Genomic DNA, 26,105 nt, shown 5'->3' with positions numbered 1-26,105 from the left:
CTGTGATTTACAGTGTCGAAGGCTTTAGCGAAGTCAGTGTAAATGGTATGCACTTCTTGCCGTGAATTTAGACATTTGGCGACAAAGTTGGTAAAGTCAAGCAGGTTGGAGGCAGTGGACCTACGTTTAACGAAGCCATGTTGCTCTTTCACTATGTGTTGGCCAAAGTGTGCGGACAACCAGTCACTGACATATCTTTCCAGGATTTTGGAACAGGAGGAGAGGAGGGAAGTGGGACGGTAATTCTCGGCAAGCGAACGATCGCTACTTTTGTGAATGGGGATTATGAGAGGCTTTTGTTGAAAATAAGAGATAGGGGAAGGGAGATGGACTTACCAGTTTTGAGCAAATAGAGGTTTGGAAAACCATCGTAGCCAGGTCCAACATTGGCATCAAGTTTGCCAATGAGGTTTTCGACAAGGATAGGGGTAAGAAGGGGAATGGTAAATCACAAGATAGTTGGGGGAGTTAGCTGAGAAGCCAGAGAATTTAATCGACGGAGGGGGCAGAGCAGCGGGAGTTGGGAATGTGGGACCAGAAAAGTTTCAGGTTTCCGCGCTTTAGTGAGTCTTCCACGCTGGACAAATATTCGTTTCTGGACTTACGTATTAAGGATTTGACCGAACAACGAAGAGATTTGAAAAAAATTAAGTCAGCAACGTTTCTAGATAACAGGAACTTCTTTCTCGCAGTCTGTTTTTGACGTAGTTTTTTTGTGAATTTCGGTGGCGAACAAGACGGAGTAAGAGCGTAAGCACTTAGGAGAGGAGGGAACGCAACAAGGGAGAAGATCAGATAAAATGGTATAGAAAGTGTTGAGTGCTTGGTCACACGTAAATGGAGAGGAGGGAGACCCAGTTGATTGATGCCAGGGCTGAGTTCAGACCTTCGAAGTTCGCAGGATGATGGGCGAGAGGGACAACGCAAGACGGAGCATAAAGGGATTGGAAAAGACAACGCACAGGAAGGTTAGAGAGGACAAGGTCAAGAGTGCGATCTAAGTGGTTTCTACAAAGGTTAAACTGAAAGGCGCCACAGGTGTACATAAAACTGGATAAAGGAAGGGAAGGGTGGGTCGAGTTATTAGGGAGGGAGGGAAGGCCAGGAGAGCATAGGTAGATTAAAGTCGCCACAGAGGATGAAAGGAAGTGAGGGAAACAAAGAGCCTCTGATAATCTGTCGAAGAAATCCTCGTACAGAGATGGCGGGCTTAGGCAGGGAAAATATACACACGATATGATAAAGGGACCTACGTTTGGCGGAAAGACACGTATGGTAACAGGATCGTAGGAGGAGGGGGAGGAGGAAAAAATTATTTCGGCACGGAGAGGGGACTTAACAGCTATTAGGACAGCTCCGCCAGTTGTCTTGCCAAGCGCAGCGCAGTCTCTATCACAACGAAAGACAGAGTAACCTTCGAGGAGCTCAGAATCTAAAATCCTGTCATCCAGCCAGGTTTCAGAAATGCAGATGACATGATGTTGGAATGCTAAGGCAGATAGTTTGAAATCCGACAGCTTGGTCCTTAGACCCCTTACATTTTGATAAAATACCGTATAGTTCTTGGAATCATTCAAGTTCGGCAAGGCAGGCGAGCGGGCCGGAAATTAGCTATCACTCGGCCAGGACAGCCATCCTTCGTCAGCTTCACACAGGAAAGAGGTGAGTTGGTTTTGCTTCTGATATAGGCCAGAATTTCGTAGGGCGTGGTTTAGTACGCTAGCCTTGACACGAACAGCTGTTTCGGTGGCGAGGCGACGTTCAATGGGGGCCGCTCGGGGGACATGAGGTCGGAAAGGCCTGCGGTTCAGCCGTGGTGGGCGTCGATGATAAACAGGAGGAAGCGTGGCGTGATGCTAATGCAGCGACTGTAGGATAAACGCCAGAAGTTCGTAGCACATCCGATGCTACGTAGGGAACCTGTCCCTCGGATGTAGGACGATTTTTCAGTTGGCTGGCGGACGTCATCGGCTTAATACAATCTTTATGAACGCACTGGAATAGTGCGTGGCAGATAGAGGCAGAGAATTAGTCGACCGGGGCGACTTAGGTATGACGCCAGTTTTGTTAGCTGCAGTCGCCGGCGAGGTGTAAGCAGAGCCAGTCAGCGGCATCTCAGAAGCTGAGGCTACGCTGGTGCTCGATGAAGCAGCAGCTTGCGGGGGCAGAATTGTCGGCGATTTTGAAACTGCATGTTGAATCGACGACAAAGTCGCCGTGTGTTGATGCAGCAGCAGAATTGCATCAGATAGCGTGGTACCGTACCAGGCGTTACAACGATAGGTAACGTTCGGTGAAAATTTTGCGGGAATATCTATAAACGCAGAGGGAATACCCAAACATTTGGCGTGGAAGGTCGCACCACAAGATCTCAAAAACAAGGTAAAGGTAAAGATGTCACTCACCTATCTATGTTAATGCATTTCTTACGTTAAATGGGCTCAGAATCATTCTCGTTCCTTTCCGTTCCTTTCTCGTTTCCTGATAGTTATGAAATAGAGCAATCAAAAATGGGAGAATTCTAAAAACATATTTGATTTGCAAATCGTTCTATTAGTAACGAAATAGAATTCACCGTTAATATCAGTAAAGTTTGCGGAGAAACCAACTCAAAGAAAATATGTGCAGCCTATGACAACATTGAGAAGAAGCCCTGTTTCCGGCGTATATTATTCCCATGAGCATCTGTCGCCCTCCCGCCATCAGCACTTTTCCAAAACCAGCCAAATACTGCTGAGTTAGAGTAGTGCAAACTTCGGTTATCTAATCGCGACAAACGTTGCAGGAAACTTCCAAAGGGGAATCCCAGCACGAAGCAAGGCAGTTTCTAATTTGGCTTGGAGAAAGTGTGCAGTAGAGAGATGCGTGAAAGCTCCGCGGTGAGAGAAATTCTTACGCTGCTCTGTTTTGATTAAGCACGTGAAAATTTAGCAGAGCTTTCCGCGCGCACATGCTTCTGCTCTTATTTCACCTGTCGGTATAACAAGAAAAGTCGGAACTGATGATGCTGCACTTTCCGATTACACACACTTTCTGCAAGATTCTAACAAAAAGAGTAAAAGTTCCTGCAGTGAATGCTTCCGTACACATGACGTTGCAAACGTTCCTCTTGAATCAAAACCGCAGATGACGGATGACAAAGAGACAAGTGTTTGACATTTTAGGTAATTGCTTTCGATATTTTGAAACCTAGATTTCCACACGTTGAGTTTCATCCTTAATATCAAATACACTGCGGAGATGGAGCGAAACCCTATTGAAATCAATTTATTGTCTGCTTGTAACACACGCATTATTCAGAAACCGTTGAAGCCATTGTGAGACAATTTGTTGGGTATGAGTATTTATCAACCGTCAATCATGCGGTAAATATTGATTTTGCGCTGACACACACATGCCGAAAGAAGTGTAAACATATTTTGACTACAGTGAGTTTGCGATATTTAATCAATATTTTATATAATAATATATTATTTATTATTAATTTACTCAATGTTAAAAAGGTACATTTAGTGAGAAATTACCCCCAAATCCGTACCACTATAGAAAGGTAGTACCAAATAAATGTGTAGAAAAAAAACAATTGGGGAATCGAAAACTATGAGATAAAAAAATAAAATATCCTACCGTACAATAAGCGATCACCATCCTCATCCAAACAAAAACGTTTCAATTTTACATTATTAACTTCTTTTTTAGCAATATAAATCCTAAGCAGGTGAAAATACGAGCAGTTATAATTAAAAATGTTCACTAATTATGCAAAAACACCCTTGAAAATATGATATTGTCACGTAATTGCTTTACATAAATGTCCACTTGTATACCGTTCTCGGGCTGGTTTACGTAAAAACTTGAGGCTTCCAAAGCACCTTTTAGGGCGTCGTCCCATGTGAAGGCTTATTATTGAATTACGCGGTAACTTATCTACGCATCTCCAAAAAAAAATTATTTTGTAGGTGCCAAGCTAGAGGGCGCCTTGTTCATCTAAAAACAAATCGAAAAACCGGAAGCTGGACGCTTCAGATATTGTGTATTTCTTATATAAAAATATTTGAGTGGACATTTGTCCCATTAGAACCTAGCACTTAATATATGCATTTATTATGTGAGAATACCCACTTTCGCGTGATATTGAAATTCAAAGTCTTGAATTTGCCCAAAAGCGACCACTTTGAGCTATTATAACTTTGTTATTAATAGTGCGATTTCAACCAAACTCGGTAGATTTGTGCTATATCTTATAGCGTATATTGGTGTTTCTAGGTTGAGCTTTTGCAGCCGATTACCAAAAATTATAGTAATATACGATTATTAACTTCATTTGAACAGATATCGATATGAAGGGTATTTCGGGGCCCAGGCATCGTATAGCAAAGTGCCAGCCTCCTGATTTTTCGGTTCGGTAGTTTCTGAGAATGGGTTCGTGAAAGGATGATCAATTTCGGCCCCCGCACTCCCCACCTTTTCAACAGATGTCAAAACTAAGACTGGCTTCGGAAAGTATTAACCTTGGTTAGTACATCATTTGATTCGTTTGATACCCCAAATTACTCTATTTGGTCAAAATGTGCACCCCCCCCCCCTTTTACATATTGTCTGCGGGAGCGTTCATAGTTTTCACTTTTCCACCAGATTTGGTGTCAATTGTTACAACCGTTTCCGAGAAAAATGCGTGTGACAGACAGACAGACAGACAGTAAACCGATTTTCATAAGGTTTTGTTTTACACAAAACCTCAAAAACAACGACCCGATGAATCCCAACTATCTTAGTTTACGTTCCGTAGAAATATGCTCTAAGTTGTACAAATTTCAAAGAATTTCATTGGATCAATTTTAGGCTATGGTAGCACTCGATTTGAATATGCAGTTTGAAAAAAAAAGCGTATAGAAACTAAAATTGGATTATTAACTATAAAATCTTAACTGATCATTAATCTGCGATTCCAGATCTATGAACCTTCGGTTCTTTAAAAAACACATGTAAAGCCTTGGCTTCAATTCTCGCCCTTTTAGCGACGCCATCCGAATGTCGTTCGGACCGGTAAATTCGGCCTTCACTACGGCGATCGGTATAAACTTGACATATGGCATTTTAACTGTTTAACACTGTAATTTTTGAATGACTCGGAATATCGAAAAATCTCCATGTCAAAATATTATATACTATATCTACATAAAATTTATGGCAAAAAATTGATTTTTCGGTCCCCACACACAGGATCCTGCCCTTAATTGAAACCCCAGACTTCCAAGTTCCGCACATGTAATTCACAGCACCGTTCGAATTGCACTCACTATTCTCCTTGGCACGTATTACGGGATTCCGTAGCGCTCCATAAAAACCCCGTTCTATAACGAAGCGTTTATTTTATTTATTATTTACAACCAACGCCTTCTGTTATAACTCAAGAACTAGACTGACTCCGAGAGCGGATTTTCGGACATTTTATACCCCGCGAAACATTCCAGAAAGCATAGAAATACTTTGCTAGAAAACTACTTTACCCTTTTGACAGGATCTCCTCACTGACAGTATTAACAATTATCTATTATCAATCATTCCAACAAAATATTCACCCCACTTTCATAATACTTTGGTGTCCTGGCTAGTTGTCGTTAGTACGATATAAACGGATGTCACACATACTTTTCCCAGGACGATTCTCGTCACACTGCTCCCCACCTCCCGAAGAAGAATCGCTGCTAGTCTCCTGAGTCGTGCTTATCTATACTGGTGCTCCAATTTAATTTTCGGCCGGGTTTACCAACTTTGTTTAATTTACCAAACGGCATCATTAATTCCCTTAATTTCCCATATAGGTCTTTCCAATTTCAGTGTTTTTCTCTTCTTGCGTTGCAAACAATCAAATCTTCCTCCTTTCTCACACCTACGCGTCATCGTTGCGGTTACCTGAAATGCCCTTCAGTACCCCCCACTTTTTCTCGAGACGCTTCGCAATCCTTCTCTACTATTCTGCGCCAAGAGCTCTTGGGACGACCCACGCGTCTGCCATCTTGGGATTCCACTGCATAACATAACCCACAATGCACCTATCCACTGCTACTTATGTCTTCCGATCAAAGCGCGTACGAGTACCAGATCTGTGCCCCAACCAAGTTCTTCGTTTGAGACAGTGTGAGACTAGTGTACTCTGATGATACGACGCAACTAGGTTATTAACAAAAGCTTGGAGCTTTTGGATAACAGTGGAGTTCACTTTCCATGTGCTACTCCCATATAGCAAAACAAAAAGAACACTAACATAGAACAGCCTCAACTTGATCTTGGTGTTGAGATAACTGCATTTCCAGACATTAGACAAGAACGTGGAGGGATTTAGCGCTGTTAATACCATCAGCAGAAATGACGCGATGTACTAATTGATCGACGCCTTCGATGCTCTGCCCATTGATGAAGATAGGGAGGGTGCGATGGTTTTCTTGGTGTTTATTTTCAGTCCAACTCTACTTGCCTTTCTCTAAAAAATAAAGAGCCATTTGGCCAAGGTCCATGATTCGATGAGAGAGCAAGTCATGAGCGTATTCTGGGTGTTTCAGGAAGGATATCATAGTCCATTGAATTTCTCTACGTCCTCTGAACAAGGTAGTATGAAGAACGTCACCAATAACAAGAAGAAATAATAACGGTGGCAGAATGCAACCTTGACGGACTCCGCTTTAGACCTCAAAATTCTCTCAGATTTTACCTCAGTGCAGCACGTGACATTTTGTGCAATAATATGTGGCTCTGATAATAACTATTGGTTTCTCCGGAATGCCCCTCCTGTGTAGAGCACTCCAGATACACTCCCTGCTCACGCTATCGAAAGTTTTCTCGAAAATGAAGAAAAACAGGTGTAGCGAAGATCTCAAAGCTGCGTGTCCAAAACGATCCCCAGGGTGCTGATGTCGTCAATGCAAGAGGATCTGGAGCGGAAATCACCATGTCCTTTGCAACAGCAGGGAGCACGCAGATATATCTCCAATTGTCACACTCAAACCGGGACCCTTTCTGTGCAATCTTCACGATCATCCCCTTCTTCCACATTCTGGGAAAGGTCTCGGATTCCTAAGATTTCCGTACTAATGGAAGCAGCAAATCTCCAGTAGGTGCAGTTGCAGTGATAAATAACCCTGCGAGGGGGGCGTTAAGCCCAACGACTTTGCTCCGTTTAAGTGCATGGATGGCCGAAATTATTCCTCTTCTGCATGACTAACCAATTCATCACAAGAGGAGGAACTTCACCGGAGTGAGTGGTGCAGTGTTCTTTCCACCTCGCCAGTTGTTCATCATCGTGGATGAGAAGTCGACTGTTGACGTCCTTTATAGGACCATCGGAAGATTGACGACATGCAAGCTCCTTCATGATGCGGTATAGATTCCTGAAATCATTGCGATCTGCGCCATTCACTGACCAGCACAATAATGAATCCTGCCTTGCCACGGGATTTTGCTCGGTATTGGAGTTCGAGCGCGTCACGCCCACCATCACTGAGGAGAGGATTCAACCCCTTGCGTTCATCGATCCGCTTCCACGATTCCGCAGTTAGCCACAACATGTGTAGCACCCGAGAAAAGAGCATTTTTCGTGGCAGCCTAATGCTCATCGATATTCTCAGGCGGATTACTCAGCATATCTGTCGTTCGATTAGCAAGATAGCTCTCCTACTGTCGAGCGACAACTGGGTCATACAAGCCGTCGATGTTGTACCTGGAGAATAACGGCTCCCTAGCCCTGTTAGATGTGGCAGACGCAACACACAGACGAATGTATTATTATTATTCTGTTAAGGGAAAGTCGCACCGCGTCCTTGAAAAACTATTGTGCCCCTTTTACTGGTTATAGTGTACCTATTGATTATAGTATCTCAAGCAGGCCTGTAACCATTAGGAACTTTAGTATGTTCCCCACTTCCAGATGTTTCAGCTTTGCATCTGGTATTAAGTGTTCTTCCAGCTGTCTCGACCTACTTTGCACAAGTGCCGGACACTGTCCCAGGACGTGTATAGAGGTTTCGTCCTCCTCCTCACAACACCTGCAGGCAGTGTCCATAGACATCCCTAGCTTCCCTAGGTGATAGTTCAGCCGACAATGACCAGTGAGAATTCCCAATATGATCCGGAGATTCTTTTTGGTAAGGTTTAAGCAATCCTTTGTGCGCATGGGTTCATATCCTCCAATAAGCACCCTGGACTGCTCCATCCCTGGTAGGCCCGCCCAGTATAATTCCCTCAACCGTTCCTCTTCATTTCTTAGATTCATAGCCATGAAACCGTTTCCGATTCCACAGAAGGGTTTTCTCCCGTGTAAAGGCGTCCCTGCTCCCTTCTTGGCTAGTTCGTCCGCTGCCTCGTTGCCTTCCAACCTAGCATGACCTGGAACCCAAAGTATCCAGACCTTGTTGGACGTGCCGAGTGTATTCAGTCTCTCAAGGCATTCCCATACCAGTTTAGAGTTCACCTGGTTGGACCTAAGTGCCCTGATCGCTGCTTGGCTATCGGTGAGAATAGCTATGTTCTGCCCCCTGTAGTTCCTTTGCAGATTAGAGGAGGTACATTTGTCTATGGCGTATATTTCCGCCTGAAATATGCTAGTGTACCTGCCCATTGACTCAAAGTACATTTTCCTTGGACCAATGATACCGGCACCCGCTCCCTCTGCTGTGAGGGATCCTTCAGTGTACCAAGTAATCAGTTGCTGGTTTAAGCTGTATATCGCAGCCACGCTCTCCCAGTTTGCCTTGTTACTCCAACGTGTTTCAAACTTCTTATCGAAGTGAAACCTCGTTGTCATGTTGTCCCTCGGTATCAGTAATTCGAGATACCGCCTAGAAAGGATATCAATCTTCCTTCGATTTAGGCAGCGCCCCGCCTCACTCAGACTACCGGCCATCCTGAATATTGATCTCCTTGCCTGCATTTGTATGTGCACATGGAGAGGGGTTAATCCCAGAAGGACCTCCAGGGATGCTGTTGGGCATGTCCTCATTGCCCCACTGATACACACGGCCAGCTTTTGGAGCTTATGTAATTCCCTGGCTTGTGTGCTGAGTTGGGTTCTTTCTGCCCAGATTACCGCTCCATAGGTAATCATTGGCCTTACTATTGCAGTATATATCCAAAGTAGTATCTTCGGGCTGCAACCCCGTTTTTTTACTGCTATGGATCTGCAAGTCATCAGAGCCCTCTGGCTTTCCGACAAGTGTTTCCGACATGTGTCTTCCAGAGTAATTTTTGGTCTAGCGTGATTCCCAAATATTTGACCTCTGTTTCTCGTTTCACCTCCATATCATGTAATGTTATGGCTCTCAGGTGATCCAGCTTACGCCTCCTAGTGAATGGTACTATGGTTGTTTTGGTTGGGTTGATCCGCAGTCCCACCTTCCTGCACCAGGCACTAGTAACCCTTAATCCAGTTTGGATGCTATCACATAGGGTATCTTCATATTTACCCCTATAGATTAAAACAATGTCGTCCGCGTAGCCCTGGACTTGTATTCCAGTATTTGTTAACACGTTCAGGAGTTCATTCACTACCATACTCCACATCAGCGGGTACTCCACCCTGTGGACAGCCTTGAGTGGTGTTCATGATAATAGAATTTGTACCTGTCTGTGCCTTTATTTGTCTGCTTTCTAGCATTTTGCCCATCCAGAGTGCCAGGCTGTTTCCCACTCCTTTTGCGGCTCAGGGCATCTTATGTCTCTGTGTGCGATGTATTGTCGAATGCTCCTTCGATATCCAAAAACGCACACAGTGCAATTTCTTTTGTTTCTATGGCGTCCCGTAGTACCTCTGTCAGCTGATACAGAGCAGTTTCAGTTGACCGTCCTGCCCGGTATGCGTGTTGACAATGATGTAGGGGATTACGTTTTAGAACGTTAGTTCTCATATAGTTGTCTAAGACCTTCTCCACCGTTTTGAGTACGATCGATGTTAGGCAGATTGGTCTGAAAGATTCAGGGTGAAAAGGATCCTTTTTACCCGCTTTCGGAATGAAGACCACTTTTGCCCGTCTCCATGCCCTTGGTATGTAACCCAGTGCTATACTCCCCCTTACCACCCTTAGAAGAGACTCTAAGATAATTGCTAGGCCTCTCTGGATAAGTGCTGGGAAAATGCCGTCTACCCGCCGACGAATGTAAGCGACCATCAAATGGAGATCCCTTTCGAGGCCGATGTCAGCGCCTCTCTTGTTACGCATCCAAGAGACAATTCCTAAATCTACTGCTGATCACCAAGTGTTCAATTCGATTGCTTTACAGGCGTCGGTCAGTTGAAACCCAATTAACCTTATGGCAGCCTTCGTGCTCCAACAATGTGCTACCAATGAAGAAGCGGTGGAAGTTCCAGAAATCCATGATCGTGTTTCCTCATCACATGCCCGAGCAAGGTGTTGTCAGATCCCACTTTGGCATTCACCCATCCCAATCGCAAAGTCATCTTTAGGAAGCCTCTCCTGAACTGCGTCTAATTGATCACAGAAAGCACCCTTCTCCACTATATCGGAAGTCCCCGTTGGTGCGTAGCATTGTCTAATTGCGATACTCCTTAATAATAACAATAACAATAATCGTTGACGCAACAATCCATATTGGATCAGGGCTTTGAAGTGAGTTAGAGCAGTTCATTCAAGACCGTAACGGTACACTACACGACCTTCCGTATGATAGCCTTATGCTCTAACCACGCAACTACCCGGACGCCGGACATCCGGATACTTCTAAATCTGGACCGAAATCTTGCAGTTAGAAGTCTGCCATAAACAAGCTCCCAGGTCCAAAGAGCGCGCCTTGCGGTACTCATCAGAAGCAGCCCGACACCGAATTCGCGTCTCCTATCACTCGACTTGCCAGCGTACAAAATTACATTGCTACAAGAGGGAGAGGAGTACTCTCCAGAGTTCCACCATCTTACTTCGCTTAGGTCCAGAATGTCGACCCTATACCGCAGGAATTCCTGCTCAAGTCACTAAACGAGTTGTACACAATTGCTAGATTCCTTGTCGTCCAGCATAGGCCTGTTGATATCTCTGTCCTCTGCGCACTTTCTATCTTCCGACTAGTCACCTTTTGAATAGTCTTCTTAGGCTTTTCACTATACTATCCTCACCCTGCTTAGAATTTTCTTCCTGATGTTTCCAATGTTCTCGCATGGCCTCCTCTGCTATTTAGCGCCTTCATTTTTGACCTCTCCATGGTAGTTGCACTTCTCTTCTTTATTCACTTTTTGTCTGATCACTTCTAGTGGATTTCCAATATCCTGACTGGTACCCTCATGCAACTTAGTAACTTACTCCTGCCAATTGTTACTACTACAATTTAAATTGACGTCATAGGACATATTTGTCTCAAAGTGATTTTCGTAACAATATCATCCCAAACGGCCACTTTATTATTTTTCGAGTTTTATTCAAATTCCCACAAATATGACAAACATAATTTCGAGAAAAAAAAGCGTCTGAAAAGAAAAAAGTCTTGGCATAGATGGATGTGCTCGGTTAAATCTCCAAAGAAAATATATAAGAAGCAGAGCATTGTAATTCTAACTGATAGCCATTTGACCGTGAAGGCACTCACCAGTTAAACTCAAGACAGGTATGGGAGTGAATTGATACGGTGAATACAAAAAACTACAGATTGGGATCGAAAGCGATGAAATATTATACATAGCAGATAAGCTATCAAAGAAAGGATCCGAAACACCATTTACGGATCAGAATCCTCCTCCTGAATTGAGGCAGGGTTGACAGTCACGAATCTATGGACCAGAACCTTCTGTAAAATCGGGAAGGGATTCGCAGTGATACCTGGAGTGCTTACTAGGGAAGAAACAGTCCAGAACACTTATGAAAACATATGAACCAAAGCGCTCACGCGCTCAGCTAATTAAACTTATCCAAGAATTGTCCCAGAATTGTAGTAACTATTATATATTCACAGGTCAATATAAGCTAAACCACTATATAGAAAAGTTATATATATCTGGCGACGTTATTTACAAAGTTATTCGGGAGGAAATGAAATCTCATAGATATCCTGAGGCAATGTTCGGTATTTGTATAAAACCGAAAATTACACCTGAGCCGCGATTTAATACATTAGAAGCTGGCGAGATCGGGAAACGTATGTTGGTATAAAAGTTGGGAGATAATCACGATACAGAGGGTGTAGACGATTCGTTGGATCCTTGCAGGACGGCAAAAAGCCAAAATATTTTACATTGATCAGTAAAAAGAGAATAAATGTCGAGTTATCCCCAAACATGAAAGGTTTTATTTATTGTGTAAGTACATTTGAGTGAAGTATCCCGTTTGTACGTAACTCATAATGTATATATGCATATGGAGGTTGGGTTTCAATAAATGTGCACAAACAAGACAACATCGAGCTACTGTAACTTCATAATAATACGTAATAGTACGGTTTGCAGATATCTTGCATATATTTTTTTTTTTTTTTTTATGGATGGAGGTGGAAATCTTAGAAAGAAGCTGCTGCGCCAGGTTGCAGCAGTGTGTGGGATTCACACCCACTAAAACCACCCCCACTCTTCCGCCCCTCCCCGCGGGACCACCGTGAAGTATTACTTCGCGGGGGAGGCTCTGGTTCGCTATACCAGCTCGTCCATGTCACGTCTCCGTCGCGCCGCCTTCCGAGCTCGATCCAACTCCAGGAGTTTTGTCTGCACCACGGCTACTGCCTCATTTACCGCCATCCAGTTTTCCTCCGACTTCAACATCTCTTCCAGCAGGTTGGAGGGCTCGATGTCCGCCCCTAAGATGTTGTTCAACCTCCTTTTCTGCTGCAGAAATCTGGGACAATAGAACATAACGTGCTCCGGGTCCTCGAGTGTAGCACCGCATTCAGGACAGTTGGGAGACTCGTCCAACTCGAAGCGATGCAAGTACTTCCTATAGCCACCGTGTCCCGTAAGGAACTGTGTCAGGTGGTAATTCAATTCTCCGTGCTTTCGGTTGACCCATTTCTCGATGCACGGGATCAATGTATGGGTCCACCTGCCCTTGTCGGAGTTATCCCATCGTTGTTGCCACTTGCCACACAACTCTCTCCTGATGGCTTTTCGGAAATCCGCATTCACCTCGGCTGGATTTGCCTTCCGTTTTTCGTAGAGCCAGTGTGCCTCGCTCGCTAGAAGATCTATAGGGATCATTCCTGCGATAACACACACTGCCTCCGTCGACGCCGTCCTAAATGCGCTGCACACCCTTAGCGCAATTGGCCGGTATGCCAAACATATCTTCCTCCGGTTGACCGCGTGGTTCAACGCTCCCGCCCAGACAGGGGCCGCGTATAGCAGGATCGACCTCACCACTCCCGCGATGAGTAGCCTGCGACTATACTTCGGCCCTCCCACGTTAGGCATCATCCTCGCAAGAGATGAGCTGGCATTTGCTGCCTTTTCTCGTGCATAATCCAAGTGTCCCTTGAAACTCAGCTTGGCATTGATCATCACCCCCAGGTATTTGACAACCGATTTTGAAACGACCTCACGATTACCAACCCGGATGGTAACCGTGTTGTTCTTCCTACGGTTGGTAATGAGGACCGCCTCCGTCTTTTCGTCCGCCAGGTCCAGCTTGGCCATTCGTAACCATGACTTGATGGTATGAATGGCTTCATTTGCATAAAGCTCCACGTCCTCGGGATGCTTTGCAATTGCAATTACCGCCAAGTCGTCCGCAAAACCAATCAGCGTTGTCTCCTCCGGCACGCGAAGGCCAAGCACTCCGTCGTACCTTATGTTCCACAGCAGCGGTCCCAATACAGAACCTTGAGGCACACCTGCTGTCACAATGTACTTCTTCGGCCCGTCGTCCGTCTCGTACGAGAGAAGTCTATCCGAAAAGTAACTCTCGATAAGCGGAGCCAAGTAGCTAGGAACACCCAGTTTGGCCAAAACGCCCTTAATCCAGCCCCAGTTGGCTGAGTTAAAAGCATTTTTGACGTCCAGCGTCACCAGAGCACAGCATTTGCCCATGGCCATCGCATTTCGAGCCAATTCCACGACCTTTGCTACTGCATCGACCGTAGAACGGGCTCGCCGAAACCCATATTGCCGCTCTGAAAGACCACCCGCAAGCTCGATGAACGGGAGCAGCCTGTTGTATATCACCCTCTCCAACATCTTCCCCATGGTGTCTAAGAGACAAATAGGGCGATATGAAGAGGGCACGCCGGGTGGTTTTCGAGGCTTCGGTAGCAAGACCAGTTTCTGCCTCTTCCACTGGGCGGGAAACACTCCTTCCGCCATGCACGATTCGAATGTGCTTGCGAACCACCTTGGTCTGGCCTTGACCGCCACCTTCAGAGCCCTGTTCGGAATTCCGTCCAATCCCGGAGCCTTGCTGTCCCCAATACGTCTACAGATTTCCCAAAGTTCCTCTTCGGTAACATCAGGGATCGAGAAGACGTCCTGCTGAGCTGCCAGTTGGGGTTCTCTTTCGTCCTGTTCCTGCTGCGGGAAAAGAGTTGCAATTATTTGCAACAAGAGCCGTGGGCATGTCACCTGAGGTGATTTTCGCCCGCGGATCTTCTTCATTACAACTTGGTAGGCTGTACCCCACGGATTCGTATTAGCCTCCAGCAGAGCTTCTGGTAGCATTCCCGCTTGCTTCTCCGAATGGCCTTCTTAAGGTTGCTTCGCATATCCCTGTATTCCTCCTCACGCTCCTGGTGCTCCGGCCTTCCTCTTGTCCCGTGGGAAAGTCTCCTCGCTCGGAGACAAGAGGATCTCAAGGCAGCGATCTCCGTGTTCCACCAGTAGTTTGGCCTCTTGCCGTAGTGCAAACGTCGTCGTGGCATTGTAGCGTCGCATGCTTCGGTTACACGCTGAGACAGCTGTGTGACCCTTTCCACCGCTGTTCCATCCGGATCATGGACTCCCTCCAATGCGGCCAGGAATGTCTCCTCGTCGAAAGCTCCGATAGACCAGCCAACCGCCTTAGCCTTTCCACCTCCAGAGCGTCGTTGACTGCTTCCCCGGTTCCCAATGTGGAGGAAGATGGCCTGGTGGTCACTGTGGGTGTAGTGCTCACTCACTTGCCAAGCCATCCCCCTCACCAGTGAAGTGCTAACAAATGTCAGGTCAACGATCGAACCCGACCCTCTTCCTCGAAAGGTGGGCACGCATCCAACGTTGGCCAGCACGATGTCCAGCTCCGCAAATGACTCCAACAGAATTTGACCTCTGGTGTTCGTCGATCGGCTTCCCCACTCCAGGTCCCACGCGTTGAAATCGCCCGCAATGATTTTAGGGCTGCGGTCTCTAGCATCCAACACCAGACTGTCTAACATCTCCTCATATTGTGCTAAGGTTGCACTAGGAGGAGCGTAGCAGCTGTAAATAAACCGGCTGCCGGGGGGCCATGACTTCCTGAATGGCCTGTCTTCCGCACGCCCAGATTGCCGCGTTGCCAGACGCATCCATCGCCCAAGTCGCACCGCCGTAGTTTCTGTATGGCTCGCAAATAACCGCGACATCGACATTCGACTCTCGAATGGTTTGCGAGAGCAGGTCCTGAGCTGCCTCACAGTGATTGAGATTGATTTGTATCAATCTCATTTTCCTGTGCGGTTCAGCTCCCTCCTATATACCGGACATCTGCTGCTTCCCGCAATATGCCGGCCGTCCACGCCCTCTTTCCCAATACATAACATACACCGTGGATCTCCGGTGCAATCTTTGATGAGGTGGCCCTCTTCCCCACACTTCCTGCAACTCCTCGACCTATCATGCTGGCTAGTGCATGCCGCCGCAAAATGGCCGAAATCGAGGCATCTGAAGCATCTCTTTAGAGAAATTTGTTCCCTGAGCCTGCACACGACCCAACCTACTCTTACCTTGCCCGCGGTAATCAACTTAATAGCTGATTCCGCCGGCAAACTAATAATAGCGGTCTGTGTGCCACCATATGCCTTCTTCATCCTTTTTATGGCACTCTGGTCTATATCGCCAAGGTTGAACTGCTGCTTTAGCGCAGCACAGATGTCCTCCCGTGAGGTGACTTCATCTAGGTCCTTGCACTCAACCACTATCTCCTGTTTCCGAGCTCTTACCTCAGCTTCCTCTCCAAGTACACTTTCCACCTTCCCGCGGAAGTTATCGGCCGACTTGTCGGCGGATTTACTTAACTCCAGCATCAGATTCCCTTTCTGTGTTCGCCTAATACGGCTCACATTATCCCCCAAATCCTTCAATTCCGGTTCTGACTTCACCTTTCGGAGGATGTCGGCATAGGACATATTTCCCTTCTTGGAAATAATTATTATTTCCGGGCGGAGCTTCTTTTTGTCCTTTTGCCTCTTGTTGCTCACCTTAGTCCATTGTTCGGGCCTCCGGGCGTTGCATATATAGTCTATCTATATAGCATATATATAGTCTATATTACAGCATTATGACTTTAGGATAAACTTAACCGTTTCAAGTCAATTTCATAAAAACATAGTAATATAGTATACCATTTAATTACTTGGTACACTGAAGGATTCCTCACAGCAGAGGGAGCGGGTGTCGGTGTCATTGGTCCAAGGAAAATGTACTTTGAGCCAATGGGCAGGTACACTAGCATTTGTGCCTTCTTTAATCTGCAAAGGAACTACAGGGGGCAGAACATAGCTATTCTCACCGATAGCCAAGCAGCGATCAAGGCACTTAGGTCCAACCAGGTGAACTCTAAACTGGTATGGGAATGCCTTAAGAGACTGAATACACTCGGCTCGTCCAACAAGGTCTGGATACTTTGGGTTCCAGGTCATGTTGGATTGGAAGGCAACGAGGCAGCGGACGAACTAGCCAAGAAGGGAGCAGGGACGCCTTTACACGGGAGAGAACCCTTCTGTGGAATCGGAAACGGTTTCATGGCTATGAATCTAAGAAATGAAGAGGAACGGTTGAGGGAATTATACTGGGCGGGCCTACCAGGGATGGAGCAGTCCAGGGTGCTTATTGGAGGATATGAACCCATGCGCACAAAGGATTGCTTAAACCTTACCAAAAAGAATCTCCGGATCATAGTGGGAATTCTCACTGGTCATTGTCGGCTGAACTATCACCTAGGGAAGCTAGGGATGTCTATGGACACTGCCTGCAGGTGTTGTGAGGAGGAGGACGAAACCTCTATACACGTCCTGGGACAGTGTCCGGCACTTGTGCAAAGTAGGTCGAGACATCTGGAAGAACACTTAATACCAGATGCAAAGCTGAAACATCTGGAAGTGGGGAACATACTAAAGTTCCTAACGGTTACAGGCCTGCTTGAGATACTATGATCAATAGGTACACTATAACCAGTAAAAAGGGCGCTATAGTTCCTCAAGGACGCGGTGCGACTTTCTCTTAACAGAATAATAATAATATAATACCATTTAAGGGAAATGCCATTAGTTGTTTCAAAACATCCGATGTTTTTTTTTTTAATCAATTCAATTCAATTTTCAATTTTTTTAATCAATCAAAATGTTTCAAAAGCCAATTCCCAAAATTGTGAAAAAAGTTCCGCCTGGAAGCAGCCCGCACCCGGCCGACTACGTGTGAGCGGTCTTTGCTGCGCGGGTGGTATGGCCTCATGGATTATTTCGCTTTCCTTAAATTTAGAATAATAAATACGACTCCGCCGAAAAGGGTTCATATCAATTCTTTAGTCTGAATATCAGTTTTTTCACGGAACACGCTCTCATCTCCTGCATTTTTTGGGACAATTTTTACGGCCGGTTTCAGTGTTTTCTCCATTCTTGGTGAGAGAAGAATGAATTCGGTGGACATGAAAAACGCAATAATGTTAGCACTAGACCACCACTGCTCCACAGACAAAAACGAAGACACGAAAATTGCGCCGCTGGTACCGACCCCTGATACAACCTGCATAAGGTCGAGGCCACTAATACCTTAATATCTTTCTTCCCTTTACACCACGGTATGGCACATGGCTCCAAAGCACTTGCACTCTGGAAAGAAAATCGTTGATATAGCCACCTACATTACTGCCGGATTATTCAATGGAGGCTACGGAACAATATTGATCCTGATGAACTCAACCATTGGACATCAATGCAAGGCGTTTGCCGATCACATGGACGACATCCGATTAGAGCGCGCAGACCGTTGCCACAGTGATATTAGGAAGGAGGCTCGCAGTGCTCATAGGGCGGCACAATTCATATAAAATCAGTATTTTGAGGAAGCTGAGTGTTTGCTCTACGAACCCGGTGGAGGTGATTAGCATCACATTTCAGTAAGTTTCTTTTTTCTTGACAGTAAGCTTTAAATAGCGTTTTCTCGAAACCATTTTTTTTCGAATTGGCGTGTAAAATTACTAAAAAAAATAGTGAACAGGTTTACTTTATATAGCATTCATTTTAAAGGGTATACTCTATATAAACTAGGATCTTTGATAACTAAGCACTTCTAGACCATTTTTAACACACAAATAATTGTAAATTTGTCATGAAAATTCAAATTTGTTTTTTTTAAGAGCCTGACTTTTATAGTGAATTTTCGAATTTCGTGAAATTCCTAGTTTATTGATGACAAAAGAAAATAAAGAAGATAAAGAAAATGCTTGGTTTTATGGTTTAAGATGCCAATTGCGGCAGAAACCGTGCGCACCGATTTAGGACGTCTGCGGCGACACGTATGTACATCATCCTGAATAACTTTTTTAACTTTCAATGTTGAATTTTTTTTACCTTTAAACTTTGTCCCAAATATATAATAAAATGATTTGTTATATTCTGGCTTCTTTTCCCCTAAAAGAATGGGACCCTGAATAAACGAATTTGAGTGGATAGCGATATGGGGAGCATTTTGAGACCTGGACACCATATAGAGGCAGCTTCATGATTTTCTTTAGATTTTTGGATTGAATAATTTCTGAGAATGAGATCACTTTCCACACCCGCACTCCCCGCCTTTCCAACAAGTATCAAAACTCAGACCTCTTAAACTTAACGTAGAAATATGCAACCGACTGCAGCTGTGAAAGTTCACAGTTTCCACCTTCCCACCAAATTTCGTGCTAATCGGCATAGTCGTTTCTGAAAATAAATGCGTTTGAACACACACATACAAACACAAATCGAGCCAGCCGGAGGAACACAAATCGAACCGATTTTAATAAGATGCTGTTTTACAAAAAAAGTGATATGGAATAAGTTGCCCTTCTCGAGCTCTTGGGTCGTGCAAAGAATATAAGGCATTTGTCTGGATCAGCAACAAATCAAAAAGATCCAGGAAATGTAAGTGAGAAAACCACACATTTAGGAAGTGCAGTGCTGGATATTAATGTATGCTTAAGGAGAGAGAAGCAGCTGTCGCCAGAAAAGCAGGATATGCCAAGTATTTGAGAGAGCTTTGAAAATATCTAGTTATCATGCTACTCCGAGCGCGACAATGGTTTAATGTGAGGAAATCCTAGGTGTCTTGGCATCGAATACGCGTCATCGCTGTCAGTCCCAGCAAATGAGCTTCAGCTCATCTAGGGTGACCCTCTCATCCTTAATTATACCTTACAAAGAGTTATCATTTTTTATTTCCCCGTCTATCATGTCTATCGGTATCGCGCCGGTATTGAAGAAGGCTGGGAGTTTTTATGTGATGATACCTAACATGGAACAACTTTAACTTGATGTCGATATTGAGGTATCTGCATATCTAGAATTTAGACAAAACAATGAATCCGTAGGGGTAGGTAGATATCGGCGGCCACTCCGTCTGCTGCGGGAAGAGTAAGGACAGCAGAGTCCAGCCGGCAAAGATCTCGACGTCAAGTAACAACGGGATTGGTGCCACCATCAGAAGAAACAACGTGGCCAACGTGACAAATTGAACAGCATCTTCATTACTGTGCCCATTAACGTTTTGTTGGCGCTTATCCAAATTCAGAGCAATTTGGCGAAGGTCTGTGACATAGTAGGACGGCAACAGGTATCATCAATGAAATTGGAGTGTTTGATGAAGAGGTTCATTGTCCATTAAAGCACTTCCGACAGCATGAAGGATGCAATCGATGACGAAAAGGAATAGTGTCGCCGACAGAGTACCGCCTAACGAGATTCTTCGGAGTTCAAACTCCTCCGAAATTTTACCCCGATGCAGCACGTCACATTCGAAGAACTAGACATGGTATTTGCAACCGTATTCGCGACATTTGACCGTGTTCCGTACAAACTCATATGGTATGATCTACGGCAACACCTAGTGCCAGAAAAACTCGTGTGTGGTATAAATTGCTCTACCACTTCGTGTCTGTCGGTGTCCATGAAGGAAGCATCTTCTTACCACTGCTCATTGGTCTTGTTATGGACACCGTCACAAGCGACATCCAACTTATGCATATGATGTTTTCCTGGCATCTAATAGCAAAACTGATCTCGAACATTTTGTTCAAAAATGGGATAATCGCCTCATCCAACACGGCCTCAGATTCAATCTGAATAAAACTGAATTTCTTGTTCATGAAAGAGGCACAATCACCCTCAGTGGCATTGACCTGCCCAGAACTAAGTGATTTAAATACCTCGGGTCAATGCTCAGGAGTGTCAGTGGCGTAACACTCTAGAACCAAGTTTTACCTAGTGAAACAAAAGACGGCGTCAATATCTATAGAGCTATTAGGCTCCCCCTGGTGCACAGTGGTGCAATATGAGGAGCTTGGTGTCCTACGCTAGTTACAAAAGCCCTAAAGTTATTGGCGGTGAATACAACGCATGGGGCTTGGACTGAGGAAGCCGGGTGACGAAAACCAGGAGCCAAATCCTACTTGAAAAATTTGCACAGTTGGATATTGTTCTAACCAACGCTGGATGCGTTGGGTAGTAAGACTTGTCGATTTGATACACCTCCCTACATCCACCGTGACCACCAAACCACCTTTTTCGACATTAGAAACAAATGCTGCTCCTGTTCATCGAGCTAGCGAGTGGTCTATTGGAATGCCAAAGATTCGTATTGGGAAAACACTGCGAACATAATATTTGATGAAGTGCTTGGCCTGATGCCACAGGGCAAAATCTATCTTGCTATATGAGGCTCCAGTCTAGGCGAGAGCATAGCACAACACGGTGAACTAGAGAAGGGTAAGTTCGGCGTACCAGTTAAGGTATGCAGTGCATATGAGACAGTATCTGATGAGGCAGTGTGTCAGCGCGAACATGATTCCCTTTGATCGTGGACATTACTCCCTTTGATCCGTATTGTTGACATAATGTGGGATGAAGTACTTGGCTTGTTATCGCCGGGGTGGTGTAATTCATCCTGCTATATGCGGTTCTTGTCTAGACGGGAGAATGCCAAAACACGGCGGACTAGAGAAGGGTGAGCACGAAATACCGACAAATCGCGCTTAAGGTATATCGTTGGATCTTCTAGCCAATAACGCGCACACTTTCTACTAGAGAAGGAGAGTAAATCAGCCTAATGTAACTGCGGACTTCCAAAAAGCTGTACTGGAGAACGTTGAGATAGTTCCGCAAAAGGTCGCTGTGGCCACACGTGTGTATATGGAGATGATTCGAATGAAAACACAGAGCATTGGGTTACCATCTAACCCAGTTCCTGATGGGACACGGTGAATACAAAAAGGAACGTCGCAATCACTCGTAATCACGTGGAAGAGATGCAGAAACCCGAGGAAAATTGTAGGGCGATAAACGGAGTAATAATTGCAATACAAGACAATCTCCAAGATCAAGGAAAGCACGACGGCCAATTGACTTAATCCTGTTAGTATACCCGTAAAGTAACATTTCACGGTAGCGCCGCAGAGATATGGGCAGAGAAATGGCGGTGGTTTTAGTAGGTGAAAATCTCTCACATTCCTACAAGTTTTCAAGATCCCCATCCATAAAAGAAATGATTGTGTACCTCCTAACTATGTCGATCAGGAATTTCAGCATGCTTCCTACTCCTAGGCGGTTAAGCCTTGTCTCTGGTATTAAATATCCTCTCCAGTATGGAAGTTTCTTTCCCCCAAAATCTGCAGATGTATGTAGATATAGCTAGATTCTTCAAGTAGCAGTTTAGCCTGTAGTGGCCCGTGAGTATTCCCGCTACGATCCTAAGACTCTTCTTTGTAAGGTTTGGACAATCCTACGAGCGCTAGGCATTCAGATTGTGTAGCCACAATACTTTTCCCGACTTCACAGACAAGTTCTGGTTCATTTAACGCCGCTTCTGCTTCTTTTCTGTGTATCACATCCAGTCTTTCATTGGTTTTCAAACCAATATATACCATATAAACACCGCATAAATTGATATCGTTTTTCATTCTGAATTCAGATTTTCTCTACTTGGCCCACGTACAAAAGCTTTTCCACCACTGGCGCCCGGTCTGTTGATAAACAGAATAATATTTCCCCTTGCCAGTTGTCAAACACTGGCGTGCGCACAGAATACGCTCCGTAGGTACATTTCTCTGCTCTGCATCGTTCACTGAACGCAAAAGCTCACGATTGTATAATATCTGAGAAATTTTCTTCGAGCCAGTAGTGCTCGAAATTATCTGTAACGGTACACACTCAGACGTTAATTTCCTCTAACTTCTTGACAATTTGACACACATCCTCTGTCTATCAGAACCTGGACTCAAAATACGCCTAATTAAAACCCAAATTTCTAAAGTTTCTCAAGGAGGGACGGTCAAATTTGAATTCCTAAGAAATCTCGAGAAAATCGCTGGCGATAATGGTTCAATATCTGTGATGTTAACTCGAAATCTTAGATAGTTTACGTGAATAAACAAATCCAAGTCGTTTGGAACTCCGATAAGCTTGAATCGATGGGGAAAGCGATTTTTATGAATGAACATGGAATTGTCGCAGTCGGCCCCTCCTGGCGCTTCCCCTGGAAATGATTTTGGGATTGATTGTAAATAGAACCGAGGACGCGAAAACATAGTGCGGGCAATGGATTTAAAGTGTTTCCATTTCGCTAAATGCTCCCTCTAAGTGACGGATGAGTGAAAATGTAAATAGCAAAGCCAAACTGAACGAGGTGCGAATTTTTGAGAATGTAAAGTTTTATAGTTTCGAATGAGCAATTTGTCTTCCAATTAAATAGGAATCTTAAATTATCTAAATGTCGTTAAAAAGTTCGATTGTGAGAATGTGATAAACCTGGAATATGTGTAATTCGCCTGGATGTGTCTGCTTTCAAGAAATATACAACCACGTCCTCAGCCGCAGTGTTTCCTGAGAGTTCAATAATTTTTAACATAGTTGTATTGATAATTTTCAACGGGTAGTTAAATGAGATCGAAAGGAATGCCGTGTCGCGCCGCCAGGCGCTGTTTCTTAGTTTTTACAGCCATCGCCTTACTACCGCTAGCCTTAGTCTATCTAGTGACAAACGAGCAAGCCTACAAACTTAAAGGATACGAGGTGAGTGGTTTGTCGTTCTCTAGTGCACACTCAAACTAAACTAGCATTAGCATAGTGAGTAGCTAGCAAGAGCTTCCAAGAACAAGGCTAACCCATAAGAACCATAACCATACACAATAACAGCACACCATATAATTAGATTTCAACAATGTGCTTAGAGATCTTACAATTCCACTTGAGTTATTCATTTGCACGACCCTTCACCATTTGGCACAAGTAGCGTAATTAGCAGGGACGAAAGCTGCTTGGCGAAGTTATGAAAAAGTAGAGGCAAATACACGTTCTTTCTAACAACCATACACCGGGTGAATAAATATAAGTAGGAACAAGTACGTGTGCAGAAAGTAGGTTTAGCGCTAGCGATAAACAGTCAATGAAACCGCCGGCTTTTCGCACATTCCGGTATGCAAACCCTGAAAGAAAAGAAGCGGAAATATTTTCCGTATCTTTTGAACCTGGCTTTGTTTCTGGTTGAATTTTTTTCTGCAAAATTTTTAGAGTGCATTTCTGGTAAATCTCCTCAGATGACTGCAAATGTAATTTGCGCTGACTTACAGTTACAGGTTAGTTTGGTTACAAAATTATTTTTCATCTGTAGCTCCTAACCATCCAAGGAAAATATAGAAAAGTTTTCTTAAAACCGAGTTTTTTTTATGGATTGTCTTTTGTGAAACAAATCTGAATTAATTTAGTTGAGTTTCGCAATCACAAAAGTGCTGCTTTGGAAATTTTTTTTGGAAAAGCTACACCTGCTAACTACCAGAATTAAATAACTTACTCAAATATAGTATTATTGTGTCACCGCGAGTACTAATCTTAATTGAGCAACTTAACCAAATACATTTGAGCAAACATTGATTGCCACCTGTTCAGGTCAAATACAATATTAACTCATAAAGATACGTGCTCTACAATATATCTGCACATAGTATGCATTGGAATTGGAATTAAATGTTTGGAATTCTGCAAGTGAATAAATATTCTCCCTTAGAAGGAGAGCGTCAGCCTCTCGATCTCGTTGCCCCGGGTTGGAATCACGATTAGTCAACCTATTAATTTTTGTGCTCTCTTGTTTCTGTGTGCTTGCCACCAACACAGAATTCAGTATGATGATAACGGAATGAAGTAGTCTCATTCAAAACTAAGACTGTGTGGATCCTTATACTCCACAAAGGAGTGAACAGGAGACCTTCATACTTGGAGTAACAGGCTTAAACCAACCATAATTGAGACAGGTTCACCAACAAAGAAATAGGAAAAGGATTCGTCATATTAAACATAGAAGTTCCATGGTATATACTTTAACGTCTATGCTTTCCAAGTTTTACATCCACTCTAACAACTTAGAAAACTTTGCCGGGAAAATGTGGCCCCTCAACTGTACCATTGCATTAAGTCCTATACAACCCTATATCTTGAAATACTAATTTCAATATTATCGTGCATCTCCAGATGCTTTCCAGCCTGCTTGGGGTGTAGAGAAAATCAGGGTGGAGTCGAATACTAATGCGAGGAAGGGCGGGAGACGACCCTACATTTTATACGCAGTTGCCTGGCCTCTTCACACTTTAGACGAAAAGTGGAGAGGTTGTCTACAACGAACAATCAGCGCACCTTTCTCCGGAAGACGTTTCTCTCTAATTGATCTTATCCGTCATTACGTAGATGCGGACTGAGAACTCTCTCACTCCTAACCAAAATTATTTCTGCTTCGGCCGGCTTGAGGATGAACTGATCGGTTTTCGTCCTGAATATGATTCAAACTCATGGTGTTTGTGGATAAATGTAAATATCGCCATCCACGCTTAGTTCGGGATGCCAGTTATGTGGGAAGAGCCTGCAATGCACACAGCCGCTAGTTGAACTGAAAGCACCACTCACGTACCGGCAAGCCACAACATCATTAGTTCAACTTTAGACGTGGAAGAAAGAATTTGAGATATCTTTATGTGTAAGCATTTATCAAAAATGTTCACACACGATAAAAATGCCCATTAAATTCAGGCTCACAACCTAAACAAACATGAAATTCTCGTCCACAGCCTAAACAAACATGTCTAGTTAGTTGGTCGTACCATTTTTCATTCCATCCGCGGCGGCTTGAAGAGTCCAAACTGACAGACCAGAGCTCTGCTCAGGATTTTTGCTTTCTCCCATCCACGTTGCGGCCGCGGCCAACTGCAGACTGTTCAGACGTAATTGACATGTCGAACTAAACGTGGATGGCGGGGTTAAGGGAGCGAACAATATCTGGGAATCAATTTCGGTGGCACTTCTCCCAGGGCAGAGGGGAAGCAGCGTCTATCCTTGCCCTGCACTAAACCATCAGCCCTCATTGAAAAGGAAATTGTGCGCTTTGTTGAAAATAAAGGGTCCGTGCTCCAAAAACTGGGAGACGGTTTCTCTCAAATTACTCGTCATTAAATGGGTGGGGATTCACGACTCCCTCTTTAATAATAATAATCGTTGGCGCAACAATCCATATTGGACCAGGTCCTTGAAGTGTGTTAGAGTGCACTGTAGGAGGCAATGTGGTCAGCACTGCGGTCGTCCGACATTATTACCCTGATTTGACTCAGATATACATACTGGTATCCAACATCTAGTCCCTCATTACTAAAATAAAATTGACTATTATGATTCTAGGTTGAACTTCAGGGGCGTTTCCACAAAATTTACAAAATGTATAATAGTAAGGCCTA

General features: G+C 44.4%; 2 protein-coding genes across 8 annotated transcripts in view; one reads left to right on the top strand and one right to left on the bottom strand.

Moving 5' to 3' along the window:
- The window catches only part of LOC119648126, a 281,099-nt gene that overhangs the window by 52,818 nt on the left and 202,176 nt on the right, over window positions 1–26,105 (bottom strand). The window lies entirely within an intron of this gene.
- Window positions 22,499–26,105, top strand: part of LOC119648127 (carbohydrate sulfotransferase 11) — a 177,405-nt gene continuing 173,798 nt past the window's right edge. For all 7 annotated transcript variants that reach the window (XM_038049655.1, XM_038049650.1, XM_038049653.1 and 4 more), the window contains exon 1: window positions 22,499–23,403. In XM_038049655.1, coding sequence (XP_037905583.1) covers window positions 23,272–23,403 — 132 coding nt within the window. In that variant the 5' untranslated portion in view covers window positions 22,499–23,271. The remainder of the gene's footprint in view (window positions 23,404–26,105) is intronic.

Source organism: Hermetia illucens, chromosome 2 (genome assembly GCF_905115235.1).
Source record: "Hermetia illucens chromosome 2, iHerIll2.2.curated.20191125, whole genome shotgun sequence".
Taxonomy (NCBI): Eukaryota; Metazoa; Arthropoda; class Insecta; order Diptera; family Stratiomyidae; genus Hermetia; species Hermetia illucens.
Note: the sequence above shows the minus strand (reverse complement) of the source record. Positions and strands in the feature narration are given on the sequence as shown.